Source organism: Barbatula barbatula (genome assembly GCF_947034865.1).
Source record: "Barbatula barbatula genome assembly, chromosome: 4".
NCBI lineage: Eukaryota > Metazoa > Chordata > Actinopteri > Cypriniformes > Nemacheilidae > Barbatula > Barbatula barbatula.
In genome coordinates this window covers 10,887,058-10,913,733 of record NC_136768.1, presented here as the reverse complement: position 1 = coordinate 10,913,733, position 26,676 = coordinate 10,887,058, and the positions used below count along the sequence as shown (strand labels likewise).

Here is a 26,676-nt window from a genome sequence, read left to right as displayed (position 1 = left end):
CAATAGATTTATAATACGAGTCTATTACAAAATGTGATTTCATAAATTCTGTACGAGATGAATTTTCTTGAAACAGTACAAACTCTAACATTGTGTGAAGCAATTGTTTTAAATGGAGTAAAACTAAATTCATTGAAACTCCATTTATTTTTCACTCTCCGAGTCATAAATGCTGCATCTCTGTTAAGTTGCAGACATAAAGGTCAGACTCATTTCTCTGTTATGATACAATTGTCCTTGAATATCAAACGGAACGGTTCTTTCACTGAAACTACTGTGGGTTGTTTTTTAAAGTAATGACACCGGAGGACACTTCAGGTGGCCCACAACCTCTGCTGCCAGGTTCACGGCCCTGTTTTCAAGCATTTCCAGGCTTAAGGCTAAAGTGCCCAACATCGACTGGTAAACCAAACTAAAGAACAACTATGCAATATTTTATCAGGTGAATAAAATGTGTTTGTTTGGCCACAGACTTATCAAGCGTTAAAAGGCACAACAGAATGAGGAGGGGAAAGCATGCTTGGTCGTAATCGCCACCTTATAACACAGATTATTTAAATTTGAAGGAAGATATATATCCTATTGTAGATTTTCTGTATTCTGTATTATTTAACAGAATGGTGTATATTACACCACAGTGTCAGGATTTCAAACAGTGTCATCTGAAATACACCTCAGTCATAACTGTGGGCTCGGACGGTATGTCTCTTTTTGGTGAAGTAAGCGAGGGCACATGATTATTATTTTATGGCATCCAGTCATACTGTAAATTCAAGTCCACAACTGTAGTGAGAGGTCACATGAAGTGGTAAAGGAAACATTGGGCTACCCTAAAAAAAGCTAATGCATAGATGACACTATAGTCTGTCACTCTTTTTAAATGTCCTCACTTGTTCTTGTTGCTGGAAATCCAGTCTGAAATGAGAGACACGGCTTGGCGGTGACAGTGTTTGTTTCCAAAGCTACAGGCCAGCATGATCACCTCTCTCTGTAACTCTCTGAGGACAAAAGATGAAGGATACAATGACAAATGTAGAAGTGGAGGTAGAAAATGTCTGGCTTACAATCTGTAAAGTCTGTGTCCTCAGGCTACATTTTAAAGTTATAAACTGTTACATAATTCAAGATGGACACGGAAGTTAAGCTAAACTCACTGGCTGTGATAAGCAGCCTGCATGAAGGAGCCGTCGGAGAAAGTGGTCGGCCAGCCCATCTTGTGATACTTCGGTGCCACTTGTTTCAGCACATAATCCTGACGAGAGAAGACCACAATAGGAAAACAAAACAAAGAAATAAGCAGGGGGTCCCGTGAACACAGAAAAAGAGACAGCATTACAGCAAATTTACAGCATCAGTCTTTGTTCTGAAAATAAAAGAGGTTGGACTGTGTGGACAAACTGACAGCTGACAAAAACATGGGTATTGAATTGAGTTGTCAAGCTGCTTCCACTCCAATTATACCGGTCAGCGCTCACGTAAATGCTCTGCGACAGGCGAGACATCTGGTCTTATGATTGTAGGACATTTGACTAATCTGCTCCTGCGGTTTCTTCATTACACTACTAAACATCTGTTGCGTCTACAGTAAACACAATGAGGGAGAAAAAACGTTAGGACTCTATTTACATCATCAGCCATTCACTTCGGATACTAAAGGCCATCTATTACAAAGAAGGGACAGAAATGACTCATCTGCACCGAGAGGGACTGCGAGAAGGTGTGTGTACGTGCGCGTTATCCTTTGAATGAATAAGTGAGAAAATGAATCACACAAGCAAGCACAAAGGTAACGCAAGTCTCACAAAACCTTCAGAAAGGTACACGCCGTAAATTACATAAAAATATTATATGAATTATATGACTACACGCAATGAAATGCATACGATATCCGTTTTGCTCTTTACTGTGTCTACCCTTCAGAAACAATTCATCTGCAGTCCTGTGAGCTTCAAGTCCAGAGGCTTAAATTGATCTGAGATGAGGATTAAAGACTCACACTAAAGAGGCTGTGGTCTTCAGTGCGGTCCAGGAGTTTGTCCAGCTGGTAAAGAGATCGACTAGCAGCGTGCCAGGGCAGAAACTCACTCTCCTGAGACAAATATGAGATGATCTGCAGAGGGATGTTTTGAGGCAGATAGCCCGCTCTAGAGAGAAAAGAGATAAAAAGTTTATCATTAGCAAAGTATTTAAAGCACAATCAATTCAATAAATAAACTAAAAATAACCAGGCCAGATATAAACTAGGGCTGTTAAACGATTAATCACATCCAGAATAAAAGTTTGTGCTTACATTATACGTGTCTGTTAACTGTGCATATTAATTTTATATTTATAAAAACATCCATATATTTCAGAAAAATATAAAAATACTTAAACTCATGGATATCATTTCAATTATTGGTAAACATAAATAATTATTAAATATATCCCAAATAATTTCCAATATTTAGGAATATTATGTATGTACATAATATTCCTAAATACACACATCTTTAATATAGTATGTGTTCATAATTAATATGCACACAGATATTTGTTTCATATTATGTAAACACAGATTTTTTTTTCTGGATGCGATTTATCGTTTGACAGCCCTAAAATATTCTGTGCAAAAATACTGGACTGTATTAAAGGTTTAAGTCATTTTTTTAACAAATGTAACAAGTGTAATAAAACATTGTCTTAACCTCGCCAATACTGTTGTTTACTTATTTACCCAATTTGTTTATATTACACTTGTTTACTAACGAACTAAAATTAAACTTTACAAGTCTAAACAGTAGGCCCATGGTCTTAAGAAAAGCTTGTAATTTTTCGTGTAACAGCCACGACAATGCTGATCCATGAGAAAGACAACAGAGCTCAGAAGAAACTGAAGAAAAAGAAAGAATGATACTTCATAAAACGGGCCTGCTTTTGCAACAGAATGCATAATATATGCACTGATCTCTTTCGAATAGAGACAACCTACCTCCACTAGATTGCACTGTAAAGCATTCTGGGAACCAGAAATCCACATTTACATTTAGTAATGTTTTAGTAATTTGATCATTTTCAGTTTTTTTCTCATTTTTGTTCCCAGAAGGCTTTGCATGAGGCTGTTATTTTATAGTTTTTTTCTGTAAGGATAAAGACTTGTTAATGTTTAATGATCATATATCTTTGAACAAACTGCCAGTAAATTACATTCATGTAAATCTACAGTAAGTTGGCGTTCAAGTAAATTGTCCATCTCACACAAACATGAAAATGTATGATGCTTAAAATCCCATAAAACAATCAAACATTCTATATTAATATTACGCAGAAAAGTGTATGTGCAACAATAACATGCATAATAATGCTAATGTAATGTCTTAATATAATAGTGCTGTGACAATGAGGCAATGTCTATTTAAATTGCTACATAAATTCCTGCTACATGCATCTCTCGTCTAAGGGGCCCTTGCCCCGAAAAACCTTGAAGACCACTGCTTTAGTCGCTCTCCTGAAGTTCTCTTTTTACCAATGCCTCCTCTCACAAAGTCAAACAAAAGTAAAGAGGATGTATGCTGTACAAGGGGACTATAATTCACATTTACCTTTAGGGCACAAGACAGATTGAAGCGGTATTTTAATATAATGGTATCAGAGCTTCAAATGTTAAAAGTTGTACTATTCTTCTTTAGGAGGCCACTTTATGCACATTTCCCCTTTGGTAGAAATATCATTAGCATTTTGTTACAAATGGCTCATTTTGTTCGTCATTATTCTTTTAGAATAACTGCCAGACGTTCTGTTCTGTTCTGCGTGGGGAGTCATAATGTGCTGAAAAAACTAAAACAGCTTCTCTTGTACAACTGCATTTGAATTACGCTTTGCATGAATCCATAAAAACTCTGAAAATACAGACACGGGGAGCACTATCAGCACAGATCAAAGCCATTGAGAGCAGCACATTAATTCTTAGATGAAATATTTCAGGATGACCTTGGCCAATGGTCAAATGAGACCGATTCCAGACCATAATTATCATCATCCCAACAGTATTTCAAATGCACTTTGTCATCTGCTCCTCCGTACATTTTCATTCCACGCTTTACATTTTTCCCTGCAGTCTTTTTACAAACTTCTACACTACTAGTATTTATAAATAAAAAACCGCCAGGAGGCTTAAGCAAAAACACAAGACAGTCTTGAAACCAAATGGTTTCATTAAGTGGTGTGGTGCTTTCCCAAAGAAAGGATCTTCCGCCTAGATTACGGTTTCTCAACAGTAGCAAAAGTGTGACACGCTATAACCTTTCTAAGCGATCGTATCGAAGGTGTTCATCTGGCAAAAAAGCCATGACGTATACAGAAACGGACGATTGGCTCTTAGTCATAACAACCACAAAGAAGCAAATAGTGGTGGCAAGATCTGTATGAGCTTATGCAACACACAGTTCCTGGTAAATGTATAACATTTCTTAATTTGAGTAAGAGCTCTGACAAAGTGTTCTTGTGTGTTTTCAGTGGAGTCTCAACTTTGTCTCAAAAATCAGCACCTATACGTAACACTACGTTCCACAATTCTGCTGAGGCTCATAATGCACAAAATGAATCTATTTTAGGCAGTGTGCATGAACATTATGCATCACAGTTCGGGCAAATACGTAATGGAGCAGTCTTGGAAGCACACTCCGTGAAATGTGTTGATGATATCAGGCAAAGTTCAACGAATACCCTCTTACTGAAGAAAAGCTGTTAGTCTAAACAAGTTTGTGCCTTATTTTAGATCAGATCATGGACTCTCTTTTAAACAGACTAGATCCTTAGTAGAGATGCATTAATATGCATTCATATTAAAACGATCCATTCTTTTCTGGGCTTTAAAGTCTTATTCCACTTTGAAACTCAGTTACATGTGCTGTGACAACTTCTCAACAGTATTTAGAATGAATTGAGAATATTTCCATTTAAATACATTTCAGATGATACGAGCATATGCCTTTAATATGGGCAGATTACGATAACTTGAAGTCTTGGAATGAAATATTAATACAAGATTTTCCTCTATCACCAATTGACGGTACTGTATGAAAAGTCTTCAAAGAGTTAACATAGAACAGATTTGTATTTCTTTCTCTTTTATGGAGGGATAATAGTGGAATTAAAAGCTCTTATCCACAACTGAAGTCAATTTATTTAGCGACACTACTATTAACCCATTTCCACAGCAGTGACTGGGGGCCATTCGGTTTCTACTTTTTCCAAAAAGTTTCTGCTTCCCATTATTTGTGAAACATTCAGCTTTCTGACTGAAGGGAACAGTTCATTAAAAAATAAAAGAACACGTTACCATAAAATGAGGCATTGCGGTTTTCATTGCTGTTTGCACAAAGCAATGAACGAGCCGATTACTCGCACAGGAACATACGCACACAAAGACTTATGTTTACAACACATGAAGATCATTTATCATTCATACGAACACCATACAGGCTATATAAGATGAGTGTCTTGTTATAGTGAAAGTGACATGTTTGATTTTTGGATCGAGATGAACAGATAGTGTTTACTTTTCAGTAAAAGCTGCATCATGGAACTTTGGCCTTTATCTGAGTTGTTAACATTATGTGTGTTTTGGCATTGCCGTTCTGCGCAGTAGGAGGTATACAGAGATTTGAAGTTACAGGACATCCCCGTCTCACTAGCTTCAGGACACAGTCATACCTTTTAATAATAATGTACATTTAGAAATAACTTCAGATAAGCATCTTGTATCTTTATACTGTAGACTATTTCTGCAAAAAGGGCATGGTTTTCTTAATCCAACTGATCAATTGAGATCTTATAGATAGATATTTATTTACTATGAATAACAAACATTAGGCTGTTTGTAATGTAAAATATTAAATTATTATCCTTTAAAGTTTGGCTTCATCCAATTTTTTTATAATACATGATCACAGCAGGGATGCCAGATTTGTGTAACAAAACCAGCCCAACCGCCAATCAAAACTAGCCCAAAGATCCGGGACCAAATCCAAAATTTGTCTCTTCTATACCATAAAAACCTTTTACAGTCACATGTTAAGCATTATTTCCAGTTAGTAATCATAATGACGGTCTGTTCCATATGTTCGTTTCACCCTAAAAATGACTCGACCTTCTAACTTCAACCAACAGAATGAAAACTGCCCAGCACTACTTGAAATGAAAAATCTTTTTTTGGGGTTATATGACAGATTTGTTGACTGGTATTGTTCCACACACAAAACATCCTCTGTCATCATCCTATGGCAACAATCTGCTTCACAGCAGTGATGCTGAAATTCAGTTAGGAAGAGATATCTATAAAACTTCTAAACACTGTCGCGACAAGTAGTTGATGATTAAAATAATGACCACAAGCTGTGAACAGCAACTGTTAGTTGCCATTCGCTTGGTTTTTTAACAGAACATTTGCAAATATTCAACACAAGATAAGCTGCTTTTTAAAAATCAATAGCAAAAAATGAGAAAAACAGCACCTTTGCTACTCTATTGACCTAGCGATTCATATCGTTCAGGTAAAGGCTGAGCTTTGTGAGGCAGTTGCATTGAGCTGTGCGTGTAATTCCAATGCCTCATATTAAGCTAGCATCACTTAAGTCAACGACCAAACGAAACCACGGCAATTCTGTCTCCATACTGATTTAAATGCTTGTTATCCTCTCTTTAAACTGTACAGAAACGAGACGTTTTCACCTTGTGATTAATGAGGATGCTGTTTTTAATATGCAGGATGGCATTTTCGCCTCTTTAGTAAATAAGAGCCAATAACCACCGCTACAGATTTGAGCCCCGAGGTTTAATAAGACAGCCTGTTGACATCCACCTTGTTACTTTATCTTGTGGTTTGCTTGCCTAAGCAGCTCCTTAAGGAAGAGTTGTACATGGAATTAAAAATATTTATCAAGCTAAGTGTCAGATTTTTGTTCATTACATAATTAAGTGGCTCATGAGGAAGTAAGGATTTGGCTGATATAATAACCGATATTCTTTGGCTGCTGTGTAAAAAAATGAACTGCAGTGTTCACAATGCATATTATCGATCTGCAATGTAAGTGGTGTTAGCTTCAAAGGCATAGTCTTTAGGTCCTCGTGTCAAATCCCAGATATCCTTCCGAAACTTCAGATCTCCAATGGAAATGGAGACCTCTACTGTACTTTAAAACGATTAAATACTGTGCTGTAACAGAGGTACAAACCCTTTTTAACACTTTTTTTGGTTACATATTTGCAAAACCCAGTGACAAACATAAAGGGTGACTAATAAAAATTATCATTAAAAATGACAGAAAGACAGCATCGATATGACTCTCTTATCTTGTCTTTCCCCCATGCTGGTTTTGTTTGGAAGCATGATGGCTATCAAATAAAAAACAGATCAAGAGATAAGATGATTTCCCAAGTTTTTGGGAATGTTTTCCCAACTTTTTCATTTGATTGTAAGCTATTGTAATAATCAATAAATCAAACTCTTTGTAAGTCGCTTTGGATAAAAGCGTCTGCTAAATGACTAAATGTAAAACAGTTGACTCACCATCAATATTAAAACTGTATATAAAATTGTGAAAAATAATGTGACCTGCTTTTCATTTTGGCCCCACAAATAAAAACTGGTGTAAAATGCTGCGGAAATATAAATGAATGCGTACGTGGCCATCAAAACCTACGCTGAATAACGCAACTACAATAAGAGTTACAGAAGGTAGGCTACCTAGTTATGTTTATATAATTATTTTTGATTGGTTATTGGTAGGGATGCACCGATATGTAAATTTAGGCCGATAACTCATAATTAGTTAAGATTAAAGTCGAGAACCGATGTTTGGACCAATATACAGTCTCTAAATATTTCTATACAATTCCCCAAGACTGAAACAAAAGGCAAAAAAGTGGACAACTGCTTTTATTTTATGAAGAAGTTTAACTAGAGGAAATTATTTATCGGCTATAATATATCGGCCTAAATTGTACCGATATGGACGATCATTTGTTGTTCTTGCTTGGTTTTCAGGATATCCTTCTAATTCTGACCAACAAAAGGAAAGAATCAATTAAAACCAGACTAAACAAAACCTAGGAACAACAAGGTCTGTATTCCTGTTAGGTTAAAGACTTTAAGCTACGGTACACAAGGTCTGGCTAAACAATTTATGAACAACACAGAATAAACAGGTTCAAGGCTAACCCAACAGCAATAAGTGCAACTTTGACTGCGGATTTGTCATCCCTTGAATAGATCATCATTCTCAGTAAACAGTTGTGGCCATGTAGCACCCATTAAAACACAATTGTTGCACAAAAAAAGCTGTTGTCTACAAGACTAACCGACTGAACATAAGCAACACAGTGCTGAAAGATAAAGTGTAATGAACGGGGTGCTAATGCTAGCAGAGCAGAAAGACTGAGAACATCTGGCAGCTTCCTCACTCTCTCCTAGCATTAAAATCACTGTCCGCAATTAATAAATTGTGCAATCTGTACAAAGCAGAGCCAAGCAGTCAAAATGGTTCTGTTGGACAGGTGGTACCAAGATAACACATCGTCGTAAACAATTACATTTTAGCAAGATCTGTCAGTAATCCCTTAAAGTGCTAAATATTAAAATCACTATAACGTCTCGTTTATCAAGTCGTGGTTTGTTAAATGGACAGTTCACCGCAAAATTCTGTCACCATTTACTCTGCCTCAAGTTGTTTCATACATGTATACATTTCTTTGTTCTGTTGATCCAAGAGAAAGATATTCGGAAGAATGAAAGCAATTTTCAGTTCTAGAACATCATTCCCAACAATAGTAGAAAAACATATTGCATATGATTTTGTTCTGTTGAACACATAATGAGATATTTTGAAGAATTTAGGAAAGCAAACCGTGCCTACACAGGCACCTACCGTTTGAAATGTTCTACCATGGTAGTCAATGATGTCCCAGACTTGAAAATTCTTACAAATTCTTACAAATATCTTCCCTAAATATTATCAGTCAATGATGACAGAATTTTTGTATTTGGGTGAAGCATCATTTTAAGACCGATAGACTCTTTAAAGCAAAATGACTGAGAATATCTGCAGGGGTATTAAACAAACAAGACCAGGACAAAGCAAAGGTTATACAGACTTGGTCACCTTTAGGCTCAGCAAACCAAAATTCTCTTACACTATCACATTGTCACATTGTCCATCTGCTTTAACCAACTGGAAACTAAATAAAGATTTAATGCGCAAAAAGATGTCAAAAGCACATACATAATCACAATAAACACAAAACATTTACACAACCAAAAACATTTGAAACTCAACAGCTTGCAACCGTAATAAATGAAATTCAATTGTCCATATCAAAGAAAGTTCATCAAGCCCAATAAAAGTTTAAAGTCACATGTGAATGAAAGTTTATGCAATAACGTGAATGCATATAAAAAAGAAACTTTATCAGACCTTAACTGTTTCCAAGTGTCCACCTTGTAGGCCCCAAAAAGGCAAGTTTTTTCAGGTTTTTTGCCAGCACACTCCACAAACAGCGTGTTAACATTATTCCATTAATACATAATGGTTTTATGTAGGTTGTGACGTCTCTGTCCGAAGATAATTTCAACATCTAAGCCATCTTTTTTCCTTGCTTGCTCACCTCAAAACAAAATGGCTGACCACCACTTCCTTTAAATTGGCCTTCATAATAAGAGTCTTCAAGGCCTAATCCACATAAATAAAATGAACAAAAAATAAGTGACTGAAAGGAAATAGATTTTCATACAACTTTTTAACACGGCCTACGAATAATCTGGTAAACATCTTTTTTTATGGCAGGTTATAGGAAATACTTTTTAGTCTTTTCGAAAACCTGTATTTATTTACTTAGGATTTTTTTCCTTTTCTACAATAAAGCATATATCGTGCTGTCTACTCCACTACATTTAATAAACAGATATTGATTTTACATTAAATAGATGAATTTAATAGACTTTTTTTACATTTAATACTTACAATTTTACTAAAGGCAAGTAAAAAGGCAAGTAAAAATTATTTATAAAATATTTTGGAGAAAACTGTTCAAAATATACTTTATAATTTAATCTAATTTTTTTTTCAAATGATATATGGATAAATTGTTCCTGAGTAGGGTAAAATTACTCAAATACTTTCCATTTCTTATTGTGGCAGTGTCGCACAACGTAGGCCAAATGTTGAAACATAATCAAATCATTTGCCATACTGAAAATGCACAAGTGTACCCATATGCAGACTACACCCAAATCTATCTAACCCAGGAACTCTCACAGTACTGCTTTAGAAATGACTCTCTCTCGATCTGTTGAGAATGTTCTCTCAATCTCATCATTGTCAGTATTCACTATCCTTCCTTTCCTCCTCTATCATCCTCCCTGTCCCTCCTCTCACATTAGCAGTGAACCTTTGTGACATTTCAGCTAATGATAAAGCTCTGCAGGACACATTCAACGAAGGAACAGAAAGAGTTTTGGAAGTAAATGAACGGCTTTCTTAATGTCCGCCAGCAGAGAAAAGGCAGGATAGTCTTGCCACAGGTCTCAACAAATGATTTATTCCACATTATGACAGTGTATCAATGATGACAAGGTCTGAAGTTAAATACATCTGACGGTTCTGTCTTCTATTGTGATGAATCGCTTTATAAACCTAGGCTGAAAATGGGTGTCTCTTAAGGTTTGCGTTAAGGTGTTAAGATGCAAGTTCTTCCTTTAATATTCAACGTTTCATTCATCTAAATTATACAAGGGCAGATTTTTTTGATTTGTGAATCCCTAAAGTTTATACACCTGAGTAGTTCAATGTTTGAAAGAGTCAAACCTTTTACCTTATTGCATTACAAAAACACTGTACAATGCCCAAATTATCCCATTCTAACATTCTTTACCCCTTTGATGAACTATCGAACAGTTATCAAAAAGCCATTTTCTGGCTTATCCATGGATTTCGATGGCATAGTTACACGTCATCCACAACAGGGATCACTTGTGTAACATCTTAATCACTGTCACCTCTTCAGATCCAATCAAAGTGAAAAGAATGTGTGAGAAGTTGAACATATTATGTTTCATAGCCCAAGATGAATAAAAACACAAGAAACTATCATAACCACCATATCTCTTGCATGACAGGTTCCGTGCATGGGCTGCGAGAAGTCCCATTCTGAATATAAAACATTACCACATGACTCAATTTTTTTAAATAATATTTTTAACAGGTCAGGACTCATTTTAGGCTTAATTGTTTGCCCAATTTGACAGAAATCTACTTGTACAGACAATGAGTTGTAACTTCGCACGAATACAGCCACCAGTCCATTAGCTTGGAAATCCTTTTTTCCGTAACAAATTCACAAGCCTTCACACTACATGTGTCTTTCATTTTGTACTTTCAAACGGTTAAGTCGTACACCCCGAAATATTGCTTTGGGAAATAAACAATAAAACGACAATAAATAGACGGTTTCGAAGCAACAACATAAACACACTTCACTTCAATTGCGTGCTTTTGTGGCCTTTTTAATGTCCGGTATATATCCGAGTTCCTGTAGATTATTTCTGATAACAAGGAAAATAAATAACAAGTAAATTACTTCAGCTGGCATGTTAAAAGTACGTCTAAACAGTTATCTTGGGTTACCAGAAGAAGAACCATTACTTTGCTAAAATTAAATGAAACAAAGTTAGACGACCTATTCAACAAATTATTTTACAGTAAAATATGAATGTTAATAAAAATTAACATAAATTAAGTTTTGTTATTTTTTATACACTTGATCATATTATCAACATCGACTGGAAGTTGATCTCCGGGCCTGGCGTGTGCGTCTGATGATACCATCTATAAAGCTGAAAAATGAAGCCGGGGGAGGCCCTAAATGCATCAGAAGTTATCTCCTAAAAGTCTGGAAATAGTTTTTGGGCTCTGAATGGGTTACTTATCCACAAAGGGAACGTAACGATAAGAACCCACCTTGCCAGGTTAAAGACATCATCTATCAGACCCGCTCTGTTGCCCACGGAGATGATCTGCAGAGGAGATATTAAAAAATCAATATACAGAATAAAGGAAATTAACAAAAACTTATGACAATGCAGTTTCAATAAATAAACATAAAATGTACCGTTGGGTTGGTCATGAGTTGTTGAATCAGAAGTCTCCAGTTGTACAGGTCATAATTCACTCTGAAGTAGCCTGTTTGATTGATGTTACCCAGTAGCCACGTCTCTCCATTCATGTGACCGACTCTGTGCAACTCTGTAAATAAACGGTAAAAATAAATACAAATGTTTAGCGACTGTGGCTAGCAGGGTGGGACGAGAGCCGTGAGTGATAATGAGCGTCAGCTGTGCGTGTACTGCTCTCGTCCTGCCCTGCTCGGCACAGCGACACTTTCATTTAAATAAATCTAACATTTATACCATCAGTAATATTGATAATTCTTCACAAAAGCAATCCTATGCATGAAAATTTACATGAAGAATTTATACAGTTGCCATTTAGTGATGCATACTGTTCTATCTTTATGCTAATGTGTTTTCATCTTTGTGTTGTAATGTTACAGCCAGATCTTGTGGTTTTTCATGGCCAACAAATGCAACAGTAAGTGCTTTAGAGCTCTCAGCCGACACAAATGATATAAATGTATGGTGATCCATATGCTTTCTCCAAACATCTGTAGCTGGATCGCAAGAGCCTGACCTCTGAGATAATTTGTATAAATGGAGCACAACATCCTCTGCTTGCTGTAAGAGTCATTGATTCCAGTTCACTCTTGAACACACTCTGCATTGTAGCCCTGATGAGAGCTGTTTTCAGGTAAGGTGAGCAGCAAATGGAGGCTGATGAATGGTTTAACAATGATGACAGTTCATAGTTCAGATTGACGCAGAGCAAAGCGGAATTTGACTCACTGTGGCTCCATCAACAGAACATTGTCCCACAAATTCTCGAGAACCCCAAAGGTATTAAACATAGAGGTTACAATGATAAAGTGAGTAGTCCGCTCGCCGTGTGATCACACATTACTGTAGATTTCTTTAGGGATTCAACTTTTTCATTAAAAATAAAATGCACAAATCTTACCTGTTCGATTGGAGACCCAAATAGTTGTTTCTCCTGATATGTGACTGGAGTTTCCCACTGTGAGCGTCAGGGGGATTTGCCACTGGAAGCTGTAATGACACAAAGTGCGAAATAAGAAATGCAATGCTCAGCTCACACTTTCTCTCAGGGGTTTTAATGTCACTAAAACAGATACGCGTGACATAAACCGTATGATTTGATACATCCAACTACGAATATGGCTCGCAGATCTTATTGATCAAAAATTTTAGTCCAAGTTTCACTAGATCTCTCCCCATCAGGAACTTATTAAATCTGAAAATATCCTAAACTACGTTATGAGTTAATACTTTAAATCAACCACCAGGTAGATACAGGGACGAAGGAAAGAACGGTAGGCAGGAGACGAAGTGATGTTGAACAAGATGAAAGATGGTTTATTGAATGAGCTCGGTTGTGCTTCAATGCCCAGTCTAGCTCTGTCCAATTTCGCCTGACTAGAAACAGATTAAAAAGGTATCGAAACATTGTACAGTGACCTTATTATGAACCTTTAGATAGAGACCATTGGAGACTCATATCAGCATAAAGACAATACGACACCCAAAAGAAGATTAAACAATATTAAAAATAAGGACAGAATGTAAAAAAAATAATTAAAGTGAATAATAAAAGTATCACATAAAAGAATGAATGTGATAAATGTATATACGGTAAATGAAATATAACAAATACATTTATAACGGAAAAAATAAATAAAAAAGAAGTATAAAATAAAATAAGAAACAAATGTATGTTTCTACTCTCTACACAAAATACAACTTAACAAAGGGTATTTTATCCATCCGGAATCGAGCATGTCATATGACTTTCGCCAATGTCAAAGAGATATGCACCCTTCCCAGAACTGTTTTCTTTCTCAGTTTCTCTCTGTCACGCACACACCTTCTTATCACACAGTTTCTCACAGATATCTGTCATGTTCCATGCAGACACCTCAAGTTGATGTGTGCTTTCATTGTGTGTATGTGTGTGGTTATGACTGTGCCTAGGTATGAGTACACATCTGGTAAAACATGTCTGACAGCTGTCACACTGAATGTCTTCCTCTTTCAGCCAAGCCGAAAAGTAGTTGTGGCTATGAAGTGGATGAGGTCTGTGTGTACGGCAGCCTGAATTATCTCATTGTATCAACATGATAGAATAACCGACCAAAACCTGACAGTAATGCCAGTTAGCTTAACTCCAGAGTCCATTTAAACGACTAACAACTGGTTTCATCACATGGAAAGACGGATCACGCTCCACACGTTCAGACTGGTGGGTACTTGCTTGTTAAAAGAATTTCCTCAGATGGATTTTAATATTAAACAATATTTTAAAGCTTTTAAAATGTCTAACAGTAGTGTAACAGTAGACGCTAAAGAACTCCAGATTGGATGCAAGTTCAAAGAAAGTCTCCACAAACATATTGCGAAAGACATCACGGATATCATTAAAAGGAGTCATATGGCGCGAATACGCGTTTTTCTGTGTGTTTGATGTGTTATAAGTTGCCAATGCATGTATTAGACATTATTTGTCGGAACAAAATATGCATTCCATATAAAAGCGAATGCTCAACCAGACCTGCCTGAAACGCCTCATGTAACCGCATCCCCACAAATGTACGTCATTTCGTGGTATGATTTGGCTAAAACCGCCCAAATACATACGCAAGTAAGGTGGGCCGACTTGTAAATCTCATTGTATCGTCACCGCAGCCATATCCTGGAGACACTGTGTGTTTCGTTGCGAAAATAAATCATCTTTGTTTGCCCTTCCAGAAGATGAGACAATTAAAAACGAATTGTTACATTTTATTAACAATACTCTTAATGAACAGTACAATCTGAATATTCAAGTGTGTGCAGCGCATTTCACAGATGACAGCTTCACGAACCTAGGAGAGATCAAGGCCGGCTGTGCACAAAAGCTTTAGTTAAAAACCATTTCAACTTCGCAAGGACAGTCTAGACAGATTCGGAGCCTGTAAGTATATTTTCATTGTAAAACACTTTGTTATGCACTATCGCAAGTTAAGTTTGTCATGTTGTTTCTTTGTGTGATCTGCAAATGCAGACACGCGCGTAACGTGAATAAAGACAACATAAGTATTAAATAATCAGTAATTATGTTCCAACAAATGTCGTGTTTATAATTGGGTTTGTTGTCTTTGTTGAGTCGCGACGAGACGTTGCTTAGCACTGGTTGATCAAGAAGGGCATTATTTTATTACATTACCATTCTCGGCTGTAATGCAAGCTTGTTTCTCTCTCACACAAACTGTGTATGATGTATATGATTTTTTTATAGTCTGTATAAAGTCGTATATAAAAGGTAAAACAGTTAGATATGGGTTTTAACTATTTAACAAAATGTGTTTTTAATAAAACCTTACCAATCCCTTACATCCTGCTCAAGTCGCGCTGGCAAAGTAGATGTATCGGCTTGATCATCTTCATTTTCCAGATCAGATTCGTGCTCGAATTGATAAAAGGAAGTACCGATGACATTTAATCACGTGTCAGTACATTTGCTTTGGAACCTGATGTTCCGAATATGGTAACAGGTGTTACATTTCCGTCACACGCTTGAAGTATTCGACCGATCACTACGCACTGGTTAATTGGCCAATCTTAGCACACCTCGCTTATCAGAGCGATGATCTCTGTGAAAAATCTGCTTGTTTAAGAGAGTCGGGGCAAAGAGGAGATACAAACACGGACGGTATTTGGAAAATACATTGTTTTTAACCTTAATTCGTGTACACGCGTTGCATTACATCTATAACTAACCATAATATTCGTTTTAGCCGTGTCATATGACTCCTTTAAATCTTACGAATCCTACTGGAAAATTTAAAACAATGCATTTTTAAGGAGTCTATAGAGAGAGATGCTGTATATGAGCATGTGTGAATTCACAATGCTTATGAATTCTTATAATAACAGAAACATCTGTGTGTGTTGAGATAAAGTCACACACAGATTCATTTACATAAATCTGTGTTCAAGAAGAACACAAAGAAAATAAAGTTTGGTGAAAAGTTTATGTTTATGTTCATTTATAAAAGCGTCTGTTTATTTACATCCCTCAGGAACTTTGCCTAATGGATCAGAGTTTTAGAAAAACAACAGCAGTTGAATGTGCACTAAAGATGTATTTTTTATTTTTACACATTTTTATCCTGTCCCATAGTAGGAAAAATTACTTTATTCTTTTTTTTGTTCTGTTGAACACAAAAGAAGACATTTTGAAGAATGTAGCAGCAAACACTTCTAGGGCACTTTTGACAACCATTGTAAGTTTGACAGCAGTAACTGCGTGTCCAAATTACAACCAGCAATGAGAAAATCAATTTGTGTCACAAAAACCTTTTTTATATGCACTATAACATCCACTCAACACAAAATCTGTGCTGTGAAAATAAAAATGGAAGCCTGTGACAAAGTGTTAAGTTGTTAATGAAGTGAATGTTGACAGTTGAAATGAACTGTCCACGGATAACGCTTGTGCAGATAAACGCAAGATCTGCAAACTGACTGTGTTAAACTTTGATGAATTCAAATGAGGCGCAATGAAGTTGTTGAGCGTCTCCAATGCTTCAGTATAAACATCACTTCACATCATCTTGGTCACTCTCCAACGACTTCAAGGAACATGCTGTCCCATGCAAATTAAAGTTTAACATGCTAAATCAAAACAAATAAAATTGTAAACTTTGTAATGATACGCAGCATCATGGAATTCACTAAATTTTCTGTGGTATCTCCAATGTCTTCCTATTGTCTAGAAGATTTTGGACCTCTTCAGCTAGACAGCAAGTACTCTACGAACTAGACCATTCAATCATATTGCAGTGTGCATGAAACATCCAAAAGTAGATTGAAAGCCACCTTATCCATGAAATGTTTGCCGTGACCAATGTTTCTGTCAGCACATTTTTATAGGCTGTCTCAAAGCCTTATGTGAGGTGTTACACAGAATGTCCAGTGGTGCAAAATCTCCCTGTGTTCTTGCTGTTTGCCTGGTTCCAGGCTTAAAATCCGCGGGGGTGAAACAGGAGAAATCCCTGAATGGTTACATAGCATTGCTATTATTTTTTATGGCGTCACCGCTTCAAATGCCTCTGCAAAACACCACAGCTCTCAGACGAGTAGGAGGACAGGTTTAAGATGAAGGTGACATTGTCTCCGAGAAACAAATGAAACAATGGAAATAGGCATTTCATTTGTATCCATGTTTCATTTTTTTTATGTCAAATGGGCAGATCGGGGGGTTTTGAGTGTCACATACAAAAGTGATAGTTCACCCAAAAAGGACTCGCCCTCTTGTCATTTCAAACCTGCAAATACTTTATTTCTTCTGCAGAACACAAAAGAAGATATTGGTAACCGAATAGCACTGGCCCCATTAACTTCTATTGTATGGACACAAAACCAATGCAAGTGAATGGGGGCCAGCTAACAACATTCTTCAAAATATCTTCTTTTGTGTTCTGCAGAAGAAAGTCAGAGAGGTTTGAAAAGACAAGAGGGTGAGTAAATGATGACTGAATATTTATTATTCGGTTGAACTATCGCTTTAAGTGAAGGAACGTGTCTGATGATAAATCGGATGGTCCCTATGGACACAATGATTGCTTTACTCTCAACAAGCAACAAGCAAGGGGATTGCAGATACCTATGTAAAATGCATAGGATAATGCAAGTTTTGGATAAAATCGTCTGCCAAATGCCTAAATGTAAATGTATATCACTCTAAGTAAACTTATCTATCTGCCAGAAACAGATGCAGTTTTGAACGGCAATGGTCTGGAAGTGAAGGGTTAGCATTGTTCACAAAAAAAGTTGCTTTATTTTGTGTAAATGTGATGGGAGATCTTATTTCTAGTAAAGGTTTGTTATAAACTACTGCCCCTGCTGATAAAACAACCCAAGATGGTTTGGTGGTACTGACTGTTTAAAGGGACAGTTTCTCCAAAAATTAAGGTTAAAACTGTTTTGTTTAGCAAGGTTAGGAAAGGCAAAGAAATGAAAGATCTGTTAAACATTAAACAGTCATCCCTTCAATAAACCAACAAACCTTAAATCTTTTGTGGTGGTTGACTAGTTTATAACAGGTAGTATTGGTTGTCAATCTAATCTCACTTTTAACTGTTTATCCTATTTCTTCCTCCGTCTGTACTGAAACTGTACTGTCTTTGTCTTTCGAGGCGGTAACATCACTGACTGTGTGGTGATTTGTTGGGTTTTTGCTGCTGGCATCACACCTCCACCATTTAGATGGCATTATTACATGGTGGATTTCTTTCAAGATTTTCCAACATAAAATATTTGTTCTCCCTCCACATCATAACTCGTGTCAGTGGACTACCTTTTGTTGAACAGCTCAGGATCTCTGATCTTGGCATCTGTGTCATACACAAAGTGCTCCTGGGAGATGGTGACAGTGTTGACAAGACTGTCATTCTTGCTGATGGTGACGACAGGGTAACCCATCTGCAGGGTCCAACGGTCCATGACCTCTGTGATGTTGATGACCTTCCCCTCCCTCTGCATGGCCTACGACACAAAACATCAAACTCATTATAATATCAAACGAAATATCTTATTTGAATTAAATATTTAATTAAGCATTTTAACAGATTCTCACTGCCTTACAAGTCACGAGTCAATAAGCTGCTAGAAAATCTAAAAAGTAAAAAACAATAGTTTGACCTTTAATTAAAAACTCTTCTAAACAGCACATCTTCGAACAACTCAGACCGTCTACTTTTAGTTCTCTAAAATCTCTATATGTGATTTGTAAAGGAGTACAATTGGATTCATTGAGTGAGTCTGATGAAAGATGATCCTGCTATTTTAAAGAATTAAAACAGAATTGGATCTCACGGCTCATTTTGTGACTCACCCTTGTCCCGAAAGAAAACATTTCACACAATGTTGCTTCTTCTTTAAAAGTGCTGTTGTCTAGAAAGCTTATTGGGAGCTCTCCATGATGCTGGAAGTCACGTCTAAGCAGCCTATTGAGCCTTCGGAGAGCGCCTTTTGAAATCTATTGTCTCTCAAGAAAGCAATTATCCTGGCACTGGCATCAGCCAAACGTGTCAGGGATTTGCATGCTCTGTCTGTGGTGCACTGTATTATTCCATACGGATATGGTTTTTCACAGTCCAAATCCAGCTATTCTGCCTTAACGCTTCTGGACTTTCATTTGGGAGGTGTTGAAGCGGCCAATTCTTACTGCATTTGTCCTCTGTGGAGGAGCTTCTCCAGGGCCCTAAAAGACCCCCCAGAGGTAATCTATGTCCTCTGTGTTTCAAATACATACATAGGCATTACCAGAGACTTTTTATGAGAACAAGCAAACAACTCTTTTTTTTCTTGGGCTTCCCATTTCTAAAAAATACCTCTCATCGATTGATTGAAGCAATAATTTTGGCATATGACATTAATGGGTCGCAGCCTCCATCCTGCAAAATAAGCGGAAATTGTACTTTATTTGTACTTGAGTACAATTAAAAATGAATACTTTTACATAATTACATTTTTAAAGAAAAAGTACAATTTTATTTATACTCAAAATTTACTCATTATACTCAGTACTCATCTTATCTAACTACTAATGAACAACTGAATTGCGCTGATAACCAGTTTAATTTAAATGATATTAATTCAGCCAATGAGATTCGTTTTAACATTCAATGAAATTGGCCAGACATGTTCATTGGCTACGAAGTGGCGTCATGTCACATCAATTACCACAATGCACAGCGCCTTGCTTGACTCGGACCTGAAATAAATAATCAGTGGAAGATAATGGAGGAACACGTTTCGGCTGCTAACACAGTTCAAAATCCGCCACAGGATCAAGAGCACCCGTGACCTTCTTGTAGTGGAATGAATAATGATTCGTATGAGATGAAGTGTGTTCTTGTCTCCCACTCACCAAATATCTTGACTCTTGAAAATGAGCTTCTGCTGAAGTTAAACCAGAGGTTTTACAACCTTGACTGGCATGTTGCATATCAGAATCGGCATAGTTTGATAAAACTGCAAGAGCTAAATACAATTAAGTACAATCAGTTCTAAAGCAGTATAAAACAATGCATGTGGTTCTTTCACTTCATATTGTGAAAGATTAAATGCTTAAACAAGAATCTCTATAGTTTTATTGTTACTTGTTTTATTTACTTTTACTCAAGTACAATTTTAATGTGGAACCTTTTTACTTTTACTCGAGTATGTTTCTGGCCAGATATTGTACTTTTACTTGAGTAAAGATTTCACTCAGTATTTGTACTTTCACTTGAGTAACATTTTTGAGTACTTTTTACACCTCTGCGTCTGAGGAGTTTTACTGTTCTGCTTCTTCCGTCTACCTTTAAAAATCATTGTTAGCCTGATAGCACCCCGACTCGGTAGTGTACTCTGTACCGCAGGTATTGAAAGTTCACATTATTGTCATTATCACACCCTCTCCTACTTTTTCAGCCTAGGCCCTTTATTTCTCTGTTACGAGTTTAATTTGACACTTGTTTCATGGTCATTGCTCTAGGCTTATACAGTATATTATAGTTATAGGATATGTCAGGCAGGGATATGTATTAGGATACAGGGATTCGTGTTAAGTATGCCCAGTAGTACCGTATGCAGAAATAAATACAGAAAAAACATGGATTCATGGCTTTTTAGAATCTATAAAATAATTTTTTTTTGTCCAACTCTAGTTAACAGCCCATGCTTGAAGTGGATAGTAAGACCGTTTTGGACAGTTATTTTATATAATTTTAAGTATTTTTAAACACTGATTTTGGCATAAAAATGTTATAGACTGCTGGAGCTCTAAAGTATTTCTGCCTCACGGGAATCAGTAACTGTGGAGACCAGTGGGATCGGACGGATGGTGTGGGCCAGTGCAAAGTGCTCTGTCAGGCTCTCTTACATTCTGCAAACATCAGCTTGCCCGGACCAATTGAGCATGTGACACATCTCTTCTCCACTGTAACTGGGAAACTCGCTCTAAGATAGCTTGGAAAAAAATCTGCCTGGCCTTCATGAATATTTACAGTATATTTGACCAGGTTCTTACAGTATAAGATGATTGATGAGCAAATATCTATTCATTGTTGCTTCAGGAAATTATACAGAAATGTACAAGTGAATTTGATAACTTCCCACATCTTTGATCAGGATGGTACATCTACAATATTCCAACATTTCTTTAGAGAAAAACAAATTGAAGTGGGGGGAATATCACATTATGATTCTTTTTACTCTAATACACCATGGTCACAAGTATTGGCACCCTTAGAAATTCTTATGAGTAAAATATCTCCCAAGTATGTCCCATTGAGTTTTACATTTTCTTAGCACACTAATATGACTAGAAACATAATGTTGTCAAAAGCATGTTTATTTACATTTTAAAAATAGAAAATTTGTTCATAGACTGAGATTTTTTTATGTTTAGTCTCTATCAACAAGAGTTTAGTCAAATATAAACAGATGGTTCAATATATTCGTAACAAATGCCACGTCCATAACGCAAAATGTCACGTCCATAACATTGGAATTGCCCTCATGAAATCTTGTTGCACAGGAGAATAAATATTGGTAACACAAAGCCCAAACCCACTTAATCATTCATCACACTGGATAAAACCAAAGAATATAGTTCTGTTGAGCTACACAAAAAACAAAATGGAAATAGTTAAAACAATATAACATCTAATTTCCAACATCAGGGCAATGATCAAGAAGTTTTAATGGACTGGAGATGTTGAAAATCTGCTTGAAACTGGATGTGTGTCTATATTGTCTCAATGCACAGCGAGGAGAAGAATTTGAGTGGCCAAAGATTCTTCAAAGATCACAGATGGAGAATTGAAGTAATCCATTGAATTTTGGGGTCAGAAAGCATTAAATAAAAATATAAAGGACAACTCCATCACGACAAGTTGTTTGGGACACACGAGAAACAAATCATCTGCTCTCATGCAAAAACAAACTCCACCATATTAATCTGCCATATTGGAACTTCAAGCAGGACTGGGGTCTATGGCCATATGAAATGAAAAATAGTTTTTTGGCAGCAATAACACAAGATCGGTTTGGTGCACACAGGGGTAAAAGAAAAGACTTGTGCACATGGAGGTTGCAGAAGGTTTTGAATAAAAGGTGCCAATTATTGTGACCAGGGTTTATTACAGTTTTTTCATAATGTGATATTCTTCAAATAGTTGTAGTTTAATGAAATGTTGGAATATTGCAGATTTAGTTAATAAAATTTAAAATGGAGAAACAATGCAGATTAATTTTTACAGCCTTCTTTGCTCATATTTACTAAAATTATGACCGACACAGCCATTATATTTAAGAGTTTCTCCTAAATCGGCAAGTTAGGAGCTACTTTTAGCCTTAAGCCTTTTGTGAATACGGGCCTTGTTTTTTAATGCCAGGGGCTGCACAGTATTGGGACATTTTGGCCAACTGCGAGTGATGCGAGGAGACCGTTTCATGTACGGACGCATCTGTTTTCAGGGTTTTTCTGTACCCTAGTCCTGGCCTAAATAGGTTAAAAAGGTTAAAGCCGCTTCAGCGATGGGTCGTGTGCTTGACAAAGGACTTTGTGGGTGCTCAACACTGCCAGATTATTGTAGCAAATTAGATTTCATGAATAGCTAATGAACAGAGCACATATCAGTATTCATTAGATGATGGCCTGTCACAGACTGTTACTTTCCTGCACATTCAGAGTCCTTCTCATGAATTTACCTTTAAATCTTTTGGCATCCAAAAAAAGGAAACAAAGAAACAAACAAATCTGAATGACAAAACGTTTCATACCTGCTAAATGCCCTGCTGTCGTATATTACAAAGTATAATAAGTTCGAGATGGTGATTGAAAGCAGTCTCATTAAAGACATGACACTTTGTGAGATGAGCACTAAGACTTTAAAAAGAGCAACTCTGTGCTGTGAGCTGATGCTTTCATTGTTTTTCAGACGAATGTTTTCCACAGTTTTAATGTCTGAGACAGAGAAACAGACACGGCCAAATCAACAGCCAACCTCACAAATGATTATTTGTATTGGAGCAGAAGTTGAAACCACTGAAACCACTCAGCAAAACATGAAATGCGATTAACAGTTTTACATGATTACGGTAATGAGGATTTTCAAGGCCCCTTTCTTAAATTTTTTTGTTAAATTGACAGTAAATTGTATTAATTATTTTAAACATGTCATGCCTTGTTTTTAACTAATAAAAAGAAAATGTGTTGATGCGAGTGTTTTTAAGAAAATCATGTTTGACATCTTCAAATCAAGGTTTTTGTGAGAAGCCCCCATACACAACTTCATTTAACAGATCAAAGCGAAGCTCCACAGGGATAGTCTTCCTGGTGACTGCAGTATGCTGTCGAAATTGTGAAGGTTTCAGCTAGTTGCACAAAAGTAATCACTCTTAGAATTGTTCTTGAGTTATTCTTAGCTACACCAGATGTGACAGAAAAACACTGCCGGTTTTACCACAGACACTCATCAATTTTTCAGCAATTACGTTACACTTCACCAACCACTTATAAAGAAACCTCGTGTGATATTTAAAGCGCATCGAATTGCCAGAATCAGCATATTCAGCAGCTTTATAGATTAAATGTGATCATACTTCTAAACCAGTATCTTAACATCACAAGTACAGTAGGAAAACATCATCTTTCAAAAGCAAATTATACAGTGAATCTTCAGAAATCGAAATCAACCCAGATTCTTAAACTGCTTCCGGCTTTTTCTTTAAAACCTTGATGTGAGTAGGTGGTTTCACTCAGCATAAATTGATGTCTATAAGCAATGCGGTTTATGAATCTCAAATAAATGTATGAAGTCGGCTAGACACATTTTACTCGTCACTTAGAGCTCGCTGACCCCAGTTATGACGCCAGAGAGAGGTCTTCCATGCGGAAGCTAGGACGCACAACAAGACCAGAATGTGTATCTTACCTCAGAGAATTTGTTCCACAAGTCATCTCTCGCCGCGTTCCCGTACATGTGCGTCATTAAGTAATCCTGCAAACAGACAAGAGAAACACGCAGATCAACAAATGAAGCAAAAAATCATTTTATTAAACAGTGAACGCAGGTGGCCAAATACTGTACATTCCAACAATAACAATGATAATCCTCAAAAGTCTCATATATGCAGATTAGTACCAGCTGTTTGGGTGTGATTGGCTGTCAGTTCAAGGAGGACCATAAGGAGGCCAATTAGAGGCAAATTGTGTTGCTCGGCTCGATGCTGCATCAGCGTGTCACAGCGTGATAAAGACACTGTGCAAACACATATCTTTCAGAATTCAAGACGTTCGGTAATATTAACAACATGAAACAAAACTTCACTTCTACAAAAGGATAAAGTTGTATTTTACCGAACTTTGAACGCAAACACCCCCCACAAATAGCACTGTGATAGGACAGAATGTGGGAGTTCTGTAATGTTGTGAGCTGATAAATCTCTATCACCCGTGGGCACTCGGGTTAAAGACGTAACCTCGCAGACAAACGCTACATTATCAGCGTCTCTGTTCTGCCCTTCAGTAGCAGTATTACAGGGGGTAGACTGCATGAAAAAGAGTCTGATCCTTGACTGCGCATTTATCCATCATCTGATAAAAATATCTGGAGCAAACGTCGTTTCCCTGCTGTATTACACAAGTCGAGTGACTGCAAGCGATAAACCCATGAACTGTGATCCGCTCCCTGTTGCTGGAGTCAGGAGACCCTGCTGAATAAATAAATACAACTCAGACCACAGTGATCCAACGGAGACTACAGAAACAAAGATGTTTCCTCTTATTAGCTTAAGACGCAGTGAAAATTCCATGTTTAGTAAATAGTACATATTTTCAAAAGAATAAAACTTCTCAAATCAACGATTGTATGATTTGTGTCAGAGATGATTGGTCAAACCTTTGGGAATCAGGTGACCTAAAATATCTCATCTTATTTTCCATAAGGATTGTGCTGACACTGGACGTGAGCAACGCAACAACGTAGGAACCAAACCTGATGCTGTTTATACAGGATGCACAAGAGGTGAATTTCAAAGGGGGACAGAGCGGCCTCAAAACACTACGAACATTTCATAAAAATATAAGGTGCCACTTTCTGCATAGTTTAAAGAAAAAGACCATCTACAGGACAAGCCAGATTTTGATCTTTACGTCCACAGTAATAATCTTTTACATTGTATTCATTTTTGGAAAATATTTGGCATTATTGCGTGTCCCTCTGTGTGTAGTAAGCAGAATGTTCCTGATTTTTCCAAAAAAAATATTGCACAGTTGCGCAGTCTATTTTCAGTTCCTCAAATAGCATTGCGCCAACAATTTGCCTGAGCACACCCCTTTTTAGACCAACATGCCCACGGGTGCACAAATGAGCGCAAATGCATTTTCTATTTAACCAACGCGGCACAGGACAGGAAAATTAGATCTGCGTCTGGCTGAAACTAGCAAAAACACTTGCGCCGAGTTAACGATAGGTCCCAGAGAGGGACAAAATAAGAATACATACTAAAACTCAGAGACCTTTCTGAGCTGTGAACGTTTACAAAATACTTAATTTTAAATGATCGAAATTGGCAAAACCTTCACTTCCAACAGTTACAGACCCCAAAGAGTTTGACTTTTGCGCTAATCTAAGGTGCTATGCAAACACTTTATCATAACGAATACCACACAGCATAAACTATGTATAAGACTATGTAAAGTATTGGTCGAAAATAGTACATTTTATAAATAACAACTTTTTCTGGTTTTGAAACCTTAGTGTTATAGTTTTAATAAACGTTTATCTTGCTTTAATCAGTTCATTTTGAAGAAGGACAGAACCAGACACCGAGTATAAAACAACAGATATAACAACCCCATTTGTATTCAGTTCTTGATGCTGCACATCTAAACGGCTTATGAAGTGAACCGAAAGATTGATCGCTTTCGCTACGCAAGTCCCTCAGAGCTAAATCTCAAGTTTTCGGCAAACATCTTCATCACAACAGCCAAAGCAGATCATAAATAATTCATTATTCATCATCCTAAATGAGTTGCCTCAGAAGCGATGTGGAAATATGTGGACAATTTTCCTGCATATAAGAGCAATTTTGAGGCAATGGAGGTGGATTGTTTGGTGAGGTGTTGCTCTTTTTCCCCATCAATCATTGTGTAAGAAAGACAGACAGAAGAATCGCGAGACAGAAGACAGCAGCTAAACACAGTGTGGATGAGAGGAGAAAAAGAGCTGACGGAGGAGACGGCTGGGAGATCAGAAGATGGAAAGGAAAATGGAAGAAATGGATCTTGCACAAACTCTTCCTGTCTTTCAGTCGGCAATTGAATGGAGGGCAATCTGGGCATTTCATGTTTAGAATAAATTGTGGGCTCCCAATACCTGCTGGGATCTCATGGGCTGTCATGAACCCTCAGAGCACTGACAAACAGGACAATGGACCATCAAATCAATGAAAAAAGCTTCCTGCTGTTTCAAATC

The 26,676-nt window shown here is 37.0% G+C and overlaps 1 protein-coding gene across 2 annotated transcripts in view; it reads right to left on the bottom strand.

Moving 5' to 3' along the window:
* The window catches only part of LOC306892831 (thyrotropin-releasing hormone-degrading ectoenzyme-like), an 83,834-nt gene that overhangs the window by 3,766 nt on the left and 53,392 nt on the right, over positions 1–26,676 (bottom strand). For both annotated transcript variants that reach the window (XM_079454147.1, XM_079454148.1), the window contains 8 exons: positions 24,133–24,198; positions 18,504–18,691; positions 13,107–13,195; positions 12,145–12,278; positions 11,994–12,049; positions 1,997–2,144; positions 1,155–1,252; positions 891–998 (listed from right to left, as the gene is read on the bottom strand). In XM_079454147.1, the coding sequence (XP_079310273.1) occupies positions 891–998; positions 1,155–1,252; positions 1,997–2,144; positions 11,994–12,049; positions 12,145–12,278; positions 13,107–13,195; positions 18,504–18,691; positions 24,133–24,198 (887 nt within the window). The remainder of the gene's footprint in view (positions 1–890; positions 999–1,154; positions 1,253–1,996; positions 2,145–11,993; positions 12,050–12,144; positions 12,279–13,106; positions 13,196–18,503; positions 18,692–24,132; positions 24,199–26,676) is intronic.